Raw genomic sequence first — 17,644 nt, 5'->3', positions numbered from 1 at the left:
TTGCACCACAGGACGGATCGATTGAGTTCGAAGAATTCATTCGGGCGCTGTCGATTACATCGAGAGGAAATCTGGACGAGAAGCTGCACTGTGAGTATTGGTCATGTTTTCGTTTTCTTATGAATAAAAATTAGTATAGTATTTAAAGAAAGTGGTCACATTTTAAACGTCACAACATATCAATACATGGAACAATGCCAATATCGTAGAAATGCTTTCGTCGCATTTAGTAACTAGCAGTAAAATAAATAGATTGCAGTGCACTAGCGTTGTTATTTATAAGTTAAAAACTAATCAAACCATTCTTCTAATTTAATCAAATTTTGATATTCAATCTGAACTCGGACTAGAACCAAACTGCGCTCTCACTCCCTATCATCGCAGTTCGCAGTTTACCATACTCGACGTCGTATGGAACTTTCCGATGTTTCGATGTGAGCTTAGAAGAAAAAAAAATCAATTCCTTTACTTTATCCCTTCCTTCCTAAGCAAGCAATGTTTACGTTTGATGTTTGATTGGCTGCTTTTATTGTTGCTACCCAGGTTTCTGATTGGTTTTCAAGCCGGTTTCAGAAATCCTTTCTAAGATAACGGGTTTTTATTTGCCGATTGTCGAATGTGCACGGGAACCGACGAAAATAAAAAGCAAACGGCTTTTCCATAAACCAGACCAGGATCTGCTCGCGGGGTTATGCAAAATCAGACAATCTTCTTTATGTCGGATATCTGCTATTTCGATTGCAGGTGTTTCACCTTAACCGAAGTTGGCTGCTGTGTTTGAAACATGCCTCAGCGAGGTTATATTAGTTGATTGTCATACAAACTTACTTTGGTCATACTGGTTTCGGAAGTAACGGTATAAAATTCCAAAAGGAAAATCACATCGATTTCTCAGAGATAACTTAAGGTTTAGGAACAACAGAAAATCGAAAATCTAAAATTTAAAAAAAAACAAAAATAATGAAAAATTTCTAATTTTTAAACTACCAATCAAAAGTTAATAATTTAAAATAAAAATTCAAAAATTGAGAACCTAGATCTTCTGATCAAAACTATACAAAATTAAAATATAAAATTCAAAATCAAGAATCAAAAACAGAAAATTCAAAACCTAGAATCAGTAGCGTACCTAGGAGGAGGGGGGGGGGGGACACAGGGCGGCAAAGTCATCTTTGGAACCTTTTTTTTTTTGTTTTTTTATCACTAATCCAACGATGGGAGCGGCAAAACTCTTATTTTGCTCCGGGCGCCAAGTTTCCTCGGTATGCCACTGCCTAAAATCAAAACTCGCCCATGCCTTCTAGTCAAAATCTGAAATTTAGAATAACAAATCAACAATCTAAAATCAAAATTAGAAAATCGTCGAGATTCGGTGCTATACTGTAACGACAACTTCCTGTTAAAAATATGAAATCAACAATCTAAAATCAAAACTAGAAAATATGAAAAAATCGAAAGCCTAAAACGTTCAATGAAAAATTCAAAAAAATAATAATTGAAAGCCTAAAACATGCAATAAAAAATTTGAAATAAGAAACAACCAACAACAAAAAAATCATTAACTCTAAATCTTCCAATCAAAAATCGTACATCTTCCTAAAACTTCCTGTCAAAAATATGAAATTTAAAAGAACAAATCAACAATCAAAAATCTGAAATCAAAACTAGAAAATATGAAAAAATCGAAAGCCTAAAACTTTCAATGAAAAATATAAAAAATTAATAATTGAAAGCCTAAAAATTGAAATAAGAAACAACCAAAAACAAAAAAAATCATTAACTCTAAATCTTTCAATCAAAAATCGTTAATCTAAAATAAAAAAAATCAAAGTCGAAAACCTAAAATTTCCTATCAAAAACATGAAATTTAAAAGAACAAATCAACAATCAAACATCTGCCAGTTTATTATGTTATAATTTCTAGATTTAAATTTTAAAACTGACATAAATTATGCATCTAGAACTAGAACACTCCTGAATGTGCCCTAAGTTGGTAAAATTCGATTCAGCCATTTCCGAGAAAAATAAGTGCACAAAAATGTTACACGAACTGATTCGAATGGTATATGACTCTGGGCTCTCTGGGTCTCGATTAAAAAGTCGATTTTCACAGTGATTGCATAACCTTCCTGCATAATGTCGTTTCCGCTTGATGCCAAACCTAACCCAGTTTCCACTCTAACTGCTGGCAAACCGTTTGTTTGAAGTCAGTTTCGAACCTAGTTTCAACGTTGTTGAACTGAAAATCGAGTCAGTTTCGAACCTGGTTTTTAAATCAGTTTTACTCAAACCCCCGTTGCTAAGTGCAAAATCGGCACTGTTTCGTGAAAAGTGTTTGTTTGATGAAACTACCTTGGGTCAGTTTCAGTTTTCTCAAGCGAAAACGACATAAGACAGAAAAAAAACGGTCCATTACTAAGAAGGCCACGCTTTATGTCGTTTGTTTGTCCAGAAAGCAATCAGATTGAACACAGTAAATTATCAATGCAAAATTTCTTCACTGTCTTGAGATTTACCCGAGATGTTTGAAATTCTCTGTTAGAAATTGGTTGAATTTGGGGTGAAGTGCTGGCAGAATTTCTACAATCGTTGCCAACCGAAAATTGTGCTATTAATATGGTGAAAATTCTACCGGAACTATTTTGACAGCTGCGAAGGATCGAAACCAGATTTCCTTTCAAGTGGAAACACCTTGATCGAATTTTAGGAGTGGAAGCACTGCAGGAAAACATAAATATGCCATAAATATCGTTCCGATTGAAGAGTATCTGTTTTAGAAGATACATAGATCTAAGAGAAGCGGAGTCCATCGAGATATGATTCACACCTGTTTATCTCTATCTAATATTTTTCCACCTTTCTTTCTTCTCTTCCGCATAGGGGCGTTCCGGTTGTATGACGTTGACAATGATGGTTTCATAACGAGGGATGAAATGTACAACATCGTCGATGCCATCTATCAGATGGTGGTAAGTGAATTAGCAAGTAGCCGCTATCGGAGCTATTGTTGCCGCTTCTGCAACCGCCGGTTTGCACGGTGAACAGAGAGCGGATCGGAATCTCGTTTGTTTGGCTTATCTTTATGGTTTACTATTTCTGAAATGATTTACTTCTGCCGGTGTTTACACTGTGGGAATTTATAAAGATGTCTTCCGTAGATGTGCCGGAAGCGAAATGGCACTGCTGGTAGCCAGTGATGCCAGCGCTGTAGGGAGGAATTTATGTACTTTTTCCAATGTATCCATTTAGTAGAATTTCAGCTTAGGATGGGAAAATAAACCTCGTAATTTGAGTATGAGTTCCTTGAAGTCAGAGAATTTCAGTCAATTTCAATAAACAACAAATGGTTTCAAAGAGTTTCCAACCGATAAGAATTTTAGTAGAGTATAAGACTGAGAATCGAACACATACTAGAAAAAAATGAAAAGTCTCTTGCGACAATGGAATCATGGAATTTAGGTATCGAGTTGATCACTTCAATCCAATTTCGGAGTTCACAAGAAAACATTCAACACTCTCTTATTCCAGATGACATCTTGGGCTTCGATAAACTCATCGAAAATTTCACACAACTTTTTTAAGGAAGCTTGAAGACTGTTCCAAAAAGTATGGACGCAACCAAAAACCGCTGACATTTCGCAATGGTTCAGAATTTGTCAATTTTTATGGCTGCGTCCTGTTGTTTACACTCTTCTCTAACCACTTGTGCAGTTGTTTATTCGTTTTCATTAGTTTGTTTCGTATTGCGTGCACTTTCAGCAGAACAACGTCGAAAGATTGTGTACAAATGGTGTACAGAATGCGGACTGTCACAGAGAAAGATAGCAAAAATGGAAGGAGTAAGCGAAAAAGCCGTGCGAAATGCAATCAGGAAGTTCGGTGAGGATAACACCTTTGAGGATAAACCGAAAACGGGTCGAAAAAAGGTCCTGCTAACCCTCAGTTGGATAAACGTATACTGAAGGCGTTCGAGCAAAAGAAGGCGGTTTCAGTTCGAGATGTGGCCAAAAACGTGGGCACTTCGAAGTCAAATGTTCTTCATACTAAAGAACGTTTGAATCTTCGAACCTATAAGAAGCAGAAACAACCAAAACGTAGTCCGAAACAAGAAGCATCGATCAGACCAAGGGTTCGAAAACTGTACAATACGATTCTTGCTGGAAATTTGAACTGCATAATCATGGACGACGTGAAACTCGATTACAAATCCTTGCCGGGACCACAATATTATACAGTGCGACATCGATTGAAGTTGAAAAATTTGGTAAGAAAGCCATGGTCTGGCAAGCAATTTGTAGCTGCGGTAAGATTTCGAAACCCTTCATCACCACCAGTGCTGTAAAACTTCATTCAATTCAATTGAAACTGAATGTGGAACACATTGACGATCTCTCTAATGCAGTAAACTTCACTCTCTGACACACACAATGTTTGCTGACGGCCCGAACGGGCAGCAATCAATCATCACTCGTTTCTCTTCAATCGAGGCTTAGTTTAACCACACTCCAAAAAAATTTGAATTTTACAGGTGACTTAATTCCTCATACGATGTAATTCATAAAGACCTAATTTGTCAAATGACAGAAAATCTCATTTGTAATGACTTAATGTTAGATGAGCTTGAATTTTACTGGTTTCGACTGTAACTTGAATTCTGCTAGCAGGTGCGACTGTATGAATTCAAATGCACCTTTTACCAGCCTAGCAGATGCATGCTTCTGTGGCTCAGTCGATTAATAGACGTTCTTGCGATCCAATGATTCTCGGTTCAAGTCGCGGCGTTGCTATCAGTTTTTTTTATTTCAATGAATTTCATTTCATGGAGTTTTAGACACAATATTAAATGTTCTTCGACGTAAATTTGTGTGAACTGCGCCGCTCCATTTATGTGCATCTAATAAGATGCAAAATCACAGGGATTTTTTTTTAGTGTGCACCGTCAGTTGATCTCTTGAAGTAACAAAATATCTCTTTCGATAGTGTGAGAGCGGCCTTCAAATGAGGTTCATGTAAACATTCGAATTGGTTCAAGATAATAGATGAAAGACTAATCAGACAGCTGAAATATCAATCCCAGAATACACATTAATTAATTGTTTCCTCCTTAAGTTTTCATTTTTAACACTTTACTCCATTTATAATTCTATTCGATCGAAATTGCTTACTACCAAGAGCGAAGACTATGAAGCAGCTAGACTACTTGGCACTTGAAGCTGAGCAAGCAAAACTTCGAATGACTAGGTACGATTATTCAACTGACGATGAATGCTGGGAGCTTCACTTGGAATTGGCAGCATAAGTCAAATGAATTAGTAGGGATATGCGGACGGTCAGTGGCCATAAATTTCATTTTCATACTATATTATTCGATTGAAAATGAAATTTCACCGCACTGATTACCACTGCTTCAATGAACAACGAAATATACATCAAGGAATGTTTACAAAAACGACTTCTACCCATGATTCGAAGCCACAAGGATCCTGTTGTCTTCTGGCCAGCTCTTGCTTCTTGCCACTACTCGAAATCCACGGTAGAATGGTATACTACCAAAAATGTCACTTTCGTCCCAAAAGAATCCACCAAATTGCCCACAACTTCGACCAATTGAGGAATTTTGGGCATTAACGAAAGCAGATCTTAGGAAACATGTCTCGGCAGCCGAAACCATTCAACAGTTCGAAAAAGATTGGAAAAAAGGTTTAAAAATTGTCACCAAGACGTCTGCACGGAATTTAATGAGGAACGATCGCAAGAAGGTGCGCCAGCTAGTCTACAATGGCTAAGTAGCAAATGTTGAGAATATTATTCTGTTGTTGTAGTCTAATATTATCAGTATATCGAATAAAATTTAAATATCTAACACTTGTGAATTATTTAGAGCGTCCATACTTTCTGGGACAGTCTTTAAAATTTTTACTCTCAAAATTCCTGCATTTCAGAAGAAGTATTCAAAATAAATGTTGTTAAATTTAGCGAAATTCAGAAGGTTCGAATACAGAAAGCTTTAGAAGAATTGATAATCATTTTAGAATCAAAGACACTTTAGTGAGTATAATAGAATGTTTGAAAGCATTAAAAAAGTTCGTGGCATTTTTTGAAAATTGCAGAACCAGAGCTTGACTCGGAAGCGGGCCATTTCTCCAAAAGCCATCTCACCGAAAGTCTTTTCGTCTAAAATCGTTCCGCCGAATGAGTCGTTTCGCCGAAAAAGTAATTTAGTCGAAAAGGTCATTTCGCTTAATGGGTCATTTCACCGAAAGTCGTTTCGCCGAAAGGGTAATTTCGTCGAAAGCGTAATTTCGAATATATCACATTAGTAATAAAAAAAAATGCAAATTCTAGCTTTTCATCAAAAATATCTATTTAAACAGAAGTCAAGATTTCTAAAAGCTAGGTTTCTTTGCTTCAGTTAAGTACGAATACCTCAAACATTTGAGTCCTTTAATGCTTAGTAAAAAATGAAGTCAACAAGTTTTCTTGGGATTTTCGTCCTGAGGATCATGAATCTGAAAAAAATAATTCCAGTCTTTCTGGATTATTTCTGAAGATTGTTCGTCAACGAAACGGAAGTGAACATTATCTTTCATTTGTCTTTATTTTAAATCAATTTCAATTGCGATATTAAGACAGTTGAAAGATTCAACGAAAAAACCATTCGGCGAAATGACCCTTTAGGTGAAATGTCATTCAACGAAACGGCTTTCGGCTAGATGGCATTGACTCTTTTACTCCATGATATAACAAAAAACTTCTAGCTTTAGGTGATTATCAAAAAATTTGAGAAAAAGTTTGAACTCAAATAAAATTTCGGTGATTTGAAAACCTCATAAAAACTTCAGTTGACTTTAAAGTAGATCAATTTAGTTCTGAAAATCTACCCTCCAAAGAACTTGCAAGAGATTCCGATGGTTTCCTGTCAAACATTCTCGAGTTTTGATAGAGATTTTGGAGCATCTTTCAAAAAAATTTCCGTTACATGTGGCAGCTGATTGGATATAAATTTTTAAAAAATCATTTTTGTAAACCAAACATGTTTGAAGACAAAATGAAATTTTATAGATCTGCTACGAACTTCAGAAGACTACTGAGAACAGAACTTCAAAGCTCGTAGAATGACTTTTAAAACATCTAAAGGAAAACTGATGAAAAGACAGACTACTGAAAAGAGTACTTATCGAAATTCAGTTGTTCAGAAGCACCTATACGATCGAAATCTTGCAGATCCAGTGCTGATAATTGTGACACTATGTGAGTGTTAAATACCTTCATGACGATCTTGTCTACATAGTAAGTTGGAAAGCTTAAAAAGCAAAGTCTTGGCATTACATTTCTTTTGTGGAATTTGGCCTTTCTGTTTCAATTTAAATGGCGACACCATTTTAGTTCCCTGGTAACGTAACGAAACATGAGAGAGAAATAAAATCGGCTCAGAAAGGCTGCAACACAAGCGGCAGCTTTCTTGGATTTTATGTAATGTAGTCAAACTTGTAACCGAAAATATCAAAACTTTTTTGGCCACCCGGCAACATTGAGAGTCATTTTGCACATTTGCGAGAGAGCATGGAGAGAAATGGAATACGGGGGAGTAAGGATAAACAGTTTCGGAAAACCGTTTTTTTTACATTTTCTTGTAGTTCAACATTCCAAAAATATCGATCGATGACTTAGTGTAAGTGACCAAAAATATTTGTTTGCTAACTTTTCGAGAGAAAAAATTCAAACGCGTTTTTCTGAAAACCAATTTTTTAAAGTCCGTGAAATCCTGTAAAAATGTACTGAACCGATTCAAACTTGGAACATACTTTCTTGGTATCAAATGCGTCCCACCTACATTTTCGAAATTTTTGCATTGTCATATTATGGTAGTTTTTCACCTCAAAATTGCGGAAAATTTAACGTAAGATCGCGTTTTTGCTCAAATAACCCACGAACTGTTAATAAAATAAAATAAAAATGGACAACAGAAGAGGAAGAAATAACTCGCACTTTAAGTAAATTTAAGAACATTTTTGATTCCAGATAAGTCTACGCCGAGTTATGTTATCTATATGTTCTTTTACGTTCATGAATTACAAAATTATGGCTAAGAAAAATTCCAAAATAATCATAGGTTCGCAATATTTTTGAAACCAATATAATCGCCAAGATTTCCATAGATCTGGCATCACTGACTGGCAATGGCAATATCATTTTGGTGGAACGATGCAGTCTGCACATGGTTACCGTATTCGGTAAATCTCATAATGATAAATGATTTACAGAAGGCTTCCTGCAAATGATTTGTTATCGTAAATGTATGTTGGGTTCATTATATACCGTTTCCTTTCTTTCTCAAAAATGTCCAAACAAACGAGATTTTTCCACGAGTTCAAGATAGCGAGAAAAAAAAACACTCCAACTGACGTTTGGTGCAAAACCGAAACTCCCAGACTACTATGTTATTTGCGCAATGCTCAAATTATGTTTCGTTTCGTTTCACCGTTCTTCTCTCTCTTTCCGAATAACAGGGTCAGCAGCCCCAGACCGAGGACGAAAATACGCCCCAGAAACGAGTGGACAAAATTTTCGATCAGATGGACAAAAATCACGACGACCGGCTAACGCTGGAGGAGTTCCGCGAGGGTAGCAAAGAGGACCCCCGCATCGTTCAGGCGCTTAGTTTAGGGGGCGATTAACCAAATGACGACTCGCGAGATCATGGGCCACCTCCGCAGCGGTCTTATCAGTATGACGAGCAGCACAATATCGAGATCCGACCGGTGCCGGGTGGCAACAGCAGCGCCTACTAGAGGACAGACAACAGCACAGAATTTAGAAAACAAACAATGCGAAATGAACGATGTGAACTCTGGGGTACACGTGATTGAGAGCTGTGGTGTTTTCTTTTCTCATTTCTTACCTGCTGCTAGGTGGCTTTTGTGAGCGCGAGATCGTTTTGTGTTCCCTAGTAAATTAGGGAACGGGACGAAAACCAAAAAAAAAACACTTGCTTTCTATTTCTTTTCCGTTGGCTGTTTGTTGTAAGAGGAAGCTCAATATTCTCCTCTTACTCTTGATTTTTGTTTTGCTTAAAAGCATCTTCTCAAATTTTTGACTGTTCTAACTGTGTCTAGTTAAGGTTAAAGTGACTTATGAAACAACAAACCTTAAGGGAAGGGGGTAATCAATTTCAAGATAAAAAAAAAATAAAAATACAATCGACTAGCATTTACCATCCTACAAGTATCCTATTTAAGAAAAATGCTTCTTCTTAATAAAATAAACATTCGCGTATTTGAAAAACAAAAACTTTTATGCAATCTCAGATTTAAGCAAAAGCGTCCAGCGCAATCAAATCAATCTAATAACAAAATACAAGTTAAGTTTGCTTGGCTTTGGATAGTGAAGCTACTAGAGTAAGAGATAAGGACATCGAACATACTAAGCGCAGAACTGTTGGATACGTTTTTTCAACACAACAAATGAAGGAAATTAGCACTACGCAATCATACTTGGAAACTGCAACCGTCAAATTACCTTGAACAGAACGCACTCTCTCTCACACACACACTCATACCACACTACAAAGAAGAAAATCAGAACAAAATGTGCACATTCTAATGTTTACAGTTTTCGCAAAAGAAGAAATTCTATTTACAACTCGGCCCGTTGGTGAGTGACACGCGTAATCTCGACAGTACAGACCGAGGAAAGTAGATAACAGTCGTGCTAACAGTTTTAGATAAGTGTGTAAATTTGAGTAATAACAATGCCAAAAAGTAACAGTAACGGAACCTAGATTATATTTCATTGAATCCAAAGTAAACAAGAGGCAGCACCGCATGTAAAAAATGCATTATTTGTTACGAAATTTTAAAGAAAATCACAGCAAAAGAGGCGATGATAAACAATATTGATATTAAACGCTAATTCTATTGTTGTTATTCAAAGAAAATCTTATTAAAAATTAACCAATAGGTGGGGCAAATCATTCCCGAAAAACGGGTAACATAATAACATTCCATCGCTGAGTCGATTGAGTGAGAAGGCTGCGGCCAGACAGGATTCGTTAAAGCAAAAGCAATAAAAGAAAAACAACAGAAAAAAAAAACTTAATCAAACTTGGCAAACGATTAGTCTTGGAAGGAAACTTGATTCGAATGAAACTGAAGAAGGAACATCAGCGAAGAATATTAACAGCTAGCTAACACCAAAAACCAAAATTAGAAAACAAAAAAGTCAGTGTTTAGTAAAATCATTATTGAAAACCAAAATAAACAAAAACAAAAAAATACCGTCACCGACAGTCAAAGCCAGACAAGTGAAATCCAACCCATCAAAGTAACCCGGTTAATAGAACGCTGACGACGGTGACAGCAAAACAAACAAAAACTACAAACATGTTATTTTTATACAGCATTCGAAGAAGAAGCGTTGTTACAAACTTCAACTCCACAGAGAAGGATGAAGAAAAAAAAAATCAGAATATAAATGTATTGCAACCATTTCGCCTGTCATACACCCACACACACACCCACATATTGTTGATAGTGAAACATAAATAACCGCGACGAACGGGTAGGCGTTGAAGGTGCGAGTGACATACGGATAGATACGGATAGGTGCTAAACATCCCACCAATTTGGATTGATGGCTGATTGAATCCAAAGTTTTCAATTCTTTTTTTTTGTGCCGTTGCAGATTTGGCATCGCTTGCGTTGCCTTGGGAACAGCAATGGTTTCTGAGGTGCAAATGTTTGATAAAGACGGATTTGATGGTGATGAAAATGGAAAGTTTTCGAACGGTTTCGAAAACAGCCCAAACGGCAAAAGCTCATTCCTGAACTTTGGAACCTGAAATAGAATAAAAAGGAGGATTAATATCGGAAAAATAGACATCACAAAAGTAACATTGCACGACCATAATGTCCGGCATAGGCGCTACACGTCCAGCCCCCTTTAGTTTACCCTGTAGTGTCATCTCTGTCACTGAGTATTGAGTGCATTTCGAACTTTTCGAAAAATTTCCATCGAATAAGACATTTTATGTTTATGTTTATGTTTATGGAGTGAATATCTTCGCATCCGCCCTGGAGGGTGACAGAGTATCAGTAAGTTTAACGTTTCGAATTATTAGTTCATTTATGTAACTTTATGAATGTAAAACGAACTGAAAACTAAAGGTGAGATATAAAGAAGCTGATAACTTGAATAAACTCGAAACAGCCAATCACAATTCCCATGGCAGAGCAGGAGAAAACCGCCATGTTTGGGAACAATTTGGTTCCAGTGGCACGTTACAGAACTGAAATTAATAAATAGGGGAGACCGGGGCTCGGAGGCCAAAAAGTTGGCAGGTTGATCGAGTGTCTTATGAACAGGCTTTTATGCGCATTGGTCTATTGATCTATCATGTGTCGACCTACTTTCGGGCGTTTCGTTTCCCCCGAGCCGTTTGAGCCGCTTTCATCTGATTATCCAAAGCGAGTGCACGAGCTGATTCGAAGAAGCGTCAAGGTTGATTGATCAAAATTTGGACCGATTTCCCAATAAAAGCACAATCGGGAGAGGAGAAAAAAGGAAAAGTAAGCAGCGAGAGCTACAGAAAGTTTTGCTAATGATGCCGAAACTAAGTCTAGAATAATTATAAAGACTAAGGAGTGAACGTTTAATAAAAAGGCGGATGGGTAATGTCAGAGAAATAACTGGACGACGAGAATACAAATGAAACTGACTTCTGTTTGCTCTTCCGAATATCAATAATCGTTCGTATTAGTTGATTGATTGCAAGAATTTTGCAACCTTTACTGCTTCGCTTTCAAAACTATAACGATGCATCACACAAATAAAGAGTAAAACAATACAATACACAATATTATAATTGTTTTTTTTTTGTAGATTTATATACGCAGTCGTGAAAAACTGCGGATGGTTCCGAGAAACTTCGATTTGTGAAATTTATACGATGTTTACAACTGTTCTGTACTTTTTGCCACAATTTATTTGTCTACACGAGTTCCTGAATTTCTGGATATTTTTAGGAATTGGAACTGAATCAAAGAAATGAATTCAGTACGTGAGACTGACTCCAAATTCAGCTGCAAAATTCAAGTTTGGATTCCAGATCAAGAATAAGTGAAAAGTTGACCAATTTAGTTCTAGAATTCTGGAACTGAACTTAAATTCCGAACCTAAATTGAGGAACTGAATTCAGTTCCAAAATCTAGTTCCAGAACAGAAATTCCGAATTCAATTCCAGCATTCTGATTATGAATTCTGGTAGTGAATTCTGAAACTGAATTTAGGAATTAAATTCAGAAACTGGATTCTGAAAGTAAATTCTGAAACTGGATTCAGGAAATAAACTCTGGTCCAGAAGTCAGTTCCAAAATTCTATTTTGGAGTTCAAATCTAAAATTTTGTTTCAGAATCCTTATCTAGAATTCATATCTGAATCAGAAATCTGGATACGAATTTCGAACTTAAAGCGCTAACTTCAGTTTCAAAATATAGTCAAGAAACCAGATTCTTAGTTTTCACTTTTGATCCTGTATTCTGAAAATATATTCTGGAACAGAATTCATTACCTTAAATTAAGTGCAGAACTCAGATGGATCAGAATTCAAGTTCTAAATTCAATTCCAAAATCTAGTTCCAGAACCTAAGTTACAGCATTCTGATTTTTAATTCTGGTAGTGAATTCTGAAACTGAATTTAGGAATAAAATGCTAAACTGAATACTGGATGAAATTCTAAAACTGGATTCAGCAAATAAACTCTGATCTAGAAGTCAGTTCCAAAATTCTATTTGGGAGTTCAAATCTAAAATTTTGTTTCAGAATCCTTATCTAGAATTCATATCTGAATCAGAAATCTGGATACGAATTTCGAACTTAAAGCACTAACTTCAGTTTCAAAATCTAGTCAAGATACCAGTTTCAGTAACCAGAGTTAGAATTCAAGATTCTTTTGATCCTGTATTCTGAAAATAAGTTCTGGAACAGAATTCATTACCTTAAATTAAGTACAGAACTCAGATGGATCAGAATTCAGGTTCTAAATTCAGTCCCAAAATTCAGCTCTAGAATTCAGTTTCACACCATATCGATGGTCTGTTTTAATTATTACTGCTTGAAGACGACTATTCGCAACGCAAATAAGAGTGTGAGCTAATACGAGGTGAGTTTTTGTCATTGTTGCCAAAGACAATGTTTGAGTTATTTATGGTTATCGCACACTGTTGAAAATTGAATCATAAATTGCTGATCTTATTTCTAATAAAATGGAGAAAAAATAATGTTGTTGAATTTAGTATAACTTGAGATATTTACGATAAAATTCTACCCAATTCACTTCAAAATTCTAACCAGATTGAGTACAAATATTCCCATAGCAAAACTCGGCCCTACTGTACTACTAAAGAAATACTCGTTGTTCCTAGTCAATTTGAGGTAAAAATTGAAAAAGAATAAAAAATATGATTCGAGGATAGAGACTATAGGTTATCGGACCTTACCTTACAACCTTACGTACTGTAATTCACTGGTGAAGTGACAATGAAAATGTTAACGATGTTGGGGTGGAACCATGAAGCCGAGAAAGTTTCCACATCCATTACAATCGATGCATAATGACGTTTCATTGTGAAGTCATTTCACCGAACGTCAATTCGTCAAATGACATCTCGCCGGATGAGTCAATTCGCCGAGGATAAATTTGACAAATGTCTTACACGGTAAAAAAAATGATTGTAAAATTGCTATTTTGACCAGAGATGCCAGGTCATTTTTTCAAAAGTCTGTGATCAAGCCAAAAACCTGTCTGTGCAAAATCTGTGCACGTCTCCCGTGTCATAATAGCTGAGCAGAATCATTTTGGTGAGCGCTCTGTACTTTTTGGTGCTAAACTGTGATCAATTTAAAAAAATCTGTAATCGATTGCAGAATCTGTGAAAGTTTGTGATCATTTTCTGAAATTTGTGCCATTTTTCAAATCTGTGCAGAAAGTTGAAAATCTGAGAAACACAGATTAATCTGTGAACCTGGCATCCCTGCTTTTGACGTGAATACGTCTTATTTTACTATGGAGCGCCTTTCCTAAATTCGTCCTGTTGAAGAATGAGTAGAACTTAATCATGAATATCTCGAACTGTACTCAACGCGACAGAATAATGTTTTCTTCATACCATCAGGAATATGATCAGAAATTTATGATTAGATTTTCAATAGTGTGAGATGGTCATACACAACTAAAAAATTAATCTTCTCAAAATTTTGGAAAAAAATGAGGACAACCAACTGAACGAGTGAAAAAGGTCAACCGTGGTCGAAGATCGATCATTGCTTCTTGTGCGCTTTGAAGGGACCGGACGTCATTGTGAGGACCTTCCGCAACAGCAACAACGACGGGTCTTCTGAACTGAATTATACAACTGGATTTTGAAGCTGAATTCTGAATCTAGTCCACCTGAATTTTGAACCTAATAAGGTTTAGAATTCAGTTTCAAAATTTAGCTCCTGATTAAAGTATCAAACGTTAAAACTAAGTCCCAATCCTAGATTCTGGAATTAGATTTTTGAAACCGGGATCTGATTCAGGAATCCAACTTCTGAATTCTGAAACGAAATTCAAAATTTGAAATCTAGATCTGAATTTTGCAACTAAATTCGAAGCCAGTCCTAGGCTCCGAATTTAGTTCTTTAATTCAGTTCCAGTTCCTGAATACAAACGATTATTGATATTCGAATGTGTGGAAAAAGCATGTCAGTTTTATTCGCATTCACGCAATCCAGTTATGTCTCTGACATTACCCACCCACCTTTTTGCATCGGTAGACTAGTGCTGCTAGTCATCGGAACGGAAATATTTGTCGTCCGGTTGATTGTGGTACACCAAAGAGTTATTATAATGTAACGCTTTGCAATCATTGGAGTCAGCTCACCTTTTTGAAATTTTCATTCTTACAAATCTGTGCAATGTTTGTTTACACATACATAAGGTCTTTTTTTACGCGGTCTTTTTTTATGCGAATTTTCAGAGTTATGCAGTTTTTATGCGAAGTTTCAGAGTTATGCGGTTTTTTTTTATGCGAAGTTTCAGAGTTATGCGGTTTTTTCATGCGGTACGTAAACTCACATAAAAAATGACTTCAGTGTATTCCACGATAACTAGTTGAGTGTTCAATTGACTTGAATTTTGAAAATGTCGAATCGACCTTTTGTCAAATGGTGAACTGACTTTTAACGAATCGGCATTCAGTTATTATGTCCATCGAATTTAGCATTCTGACTGCATGTCCAGTTCACAGCGTTTGAGTTCATCTCCGGTGTGTTACTGAATAAAAGAATCTGTGGTTTGAAACAGTTCATCCTTCTAGCTTGAAAAAGTCCGCACATTGTGATTACAGCCAGATTCCATAGAAAAATAAGAAACAATTGAACATAAAAATTAAAAAAAAAAATGCTCCTCGATCTGTAATTTATCATTGTTAGCTAGCGAGATGCAAAATGCACACAACTTTGGCACCCTTGAATGGATGTAAAAATTTGACACTCGTTAAGCAGAATGAGAGGGGGCGACACAGACAAAAGCTATTATTATTGCCCGGCAGACACCGACATCGGCACTTTGGCTTTCGGCCATAGTTGTGTCGTTCCACCTGCCGTCCACAATCGGCCGTTTGGCCGTTTCATGGAGAAAAATTTTCTGAAATTGCATTCTTTCCACCTTTGTTGAGCTTCTACACAAAGCTTCATTGCAACCAGCTCCCGGTCAGGCAGAATAGGACTGTTGACCCTCGCCGTGTGAAACATCGCAGTTGGCCGCGAGAATGCAGTGGTTAATGGTGATAAATAATTGCAGTGAATGGGCGGTCGCGACGTTTCCGAAGAAATTGATTGAAAAAATCCACTGGCAGAAACATACGAAAGAGTATCCAAAACCGGAATCGATAACTGAATGAAATATTGTTGTTGGGGTAATATAATCCTTAAAGATGGCAGGCGAGTTGGAAATAAATGTCAAAGTTGCGCATAGATTTTCCTCCGCAGACGTCGCGACGATGGTTGGAAACTGGCTAATGGCTTCCTACACTATGGATTCTACTACGTGAAGTGGGAGAATGTTTGTTCGCAACACCGGAAATGAAAGAGTACAATTTCGGAAACGTTTCCGTTTCGTCTTTTTATTTCCACGATGCCTTTTTAGCTAGCCTAGAATGAACTCGAACGACCGACCGACCGACCGACCGACGCTGGATTTAATAGCCTGATGCACTTGGCGCCACCTTTCAATCTCGTTTGTATTTACACCCGAGACCCACGACGGTCTGTTGAATAGGTTGTGTGCACAGCCCAGGGTGGTGTAGGTGGATTCCATTAATAAAATATTCATTTGCTCGCTACGGAATGCCTGTTTGGCGAGTGATATTTTTAATGTTATTTTACGAATGAGTCAGAGGTATTGTTTTTTTGTATCAAATGCATAAAAAAGCAATATGAATATGCTTGATAATTATTCAATATTAATCACTTTTGTCACAATAGGGGGGTTATGTTCTGGAAACTAAATATCAGGCACGCCAAAGGCGCCATCTACTGGAAAGTAGGGGAACACTAAAACTACTTTCTGGTATGGAAATGCACTTACTATTGAATTTATGGTGTGGTTCCCCTAATTTTCACATTCCACACGAAATGACAGCTAACATTAAAGATAAGTAACTATCAGGACTTCTGTGGATTAGTAAACACTCGCACTTCACGCCAACCTGACAAACCTAGCATAGAATGAATACACAAAAAAAACTTAATAAACCACAAACAGGCAAAAAATAAATCAAGAAACTTTGTTCAACAGACTGCAACACTACTCTCATAAACACAAGATCTTGATGATGGGCAATCCGTTTCTATTAAACTAACTGACAGAAAACTGAAGAAAATCGGAAGAAAACTTGTTCTCAGATTCCTATATGTGTGTGTAACGAAAGTCAAACAAATAAAAATCTCTTAAAACTCTCACCTGCTAACAAACGAGCATACCTTCTCAAGTGAAAAATATAACAACATAAGAAAAAAAAAACATTGATTATTTAAAGTGATACAAAGAGAAAAAGGTGAAATTATTTCAAGCAAAACCAAACAAACCAAAGGAAAAAAAAAAGTTACATGATTAAATAAAAAAATCTTACAAAAACTTACAACCCCCTGCAGTCAGTCAATGCTTCTTGACGGTCCTTCGCATACTGAAACTAAGCTGCTTCATTTTATCTGCTTTCTCGTTGACTCTTACAGTAGGACTTTTACCATTAGAAATTAGCTAGCAGTAGAATAGCAACATCTAGTAACTGTGCGCTTTTGCTGAGGCCTAACGCGTGAACGAAACGCGAATGGATAAAACTACGTTGAAAAATAAACTGAAAACAAAGACAATCTTTCATTAGCTTCGCTTATCTAGTATTTTTTTTACCTTGTCCTGTCTAAATTTTAGCCTACAGTTGAGTCTTGTTGTTTTGTCAAAACATGGAATTCATTCTTGGTACGCTGTTTTGTTTCGCTTTAGAGATAACAAAGTGATGACAATCCTGAATTTTCCCAAAATATCTTCCACTGTTTTGTACTTCTCGAATAGATGGCAACTCTGACACTGCGCCATGTGCAGG

The 17,644-nt window shown here is 36.6% G+C and overlaps 1 protein-coding gene across 1 annotated transcript in view; it reads left to right on the top strand.

The window, feature by feature from the left end:
• LOC131426622 (frequenin-1) overlaps nt 1–17,185 on the top strand; it is a 139,715-nt gene extending 122,530 nt beyond the window's left edge. The window contains exons 6-8 of the mRNA XM_058589484.1: nt 12–90; nt 2,881–2,969; nt 8,511–17,185. Of these exons, the coding sequence (XP_058445467.1) occupies nt 12–90; nt 2,881–2,969; nt 8,511–8,678 (336 nt within the window). The 3' untranslated portion in view covers nt 8,679–17,185. The remainder of the gene's footprint in view (nt 1–11; nt 91–2,880; nt 2,970–8,510) is intronic.
• The last annotated feature ends 459 nt before the right edge of the window (nt 17,186–17,644 follow it).

The sequence above is a fragment of the Malaya genurostris genome, chromosome 1, assembly GCF_030247185.1.
Source record: "Malaya genurostris strain Urasoe2022 chromosome 1, Malgen_1.1, whole genome shotgun sequence".
NCBI lineage: Eukaryota > Metazoa > Arthropoda > Insecta > Diptera > Culicidae > Malaya > Malaya genurostris.
Note: the sequence above shows the minus strand (reverse complement) of the source record. Positions and strands in the feature narration are given on the sequence as shown.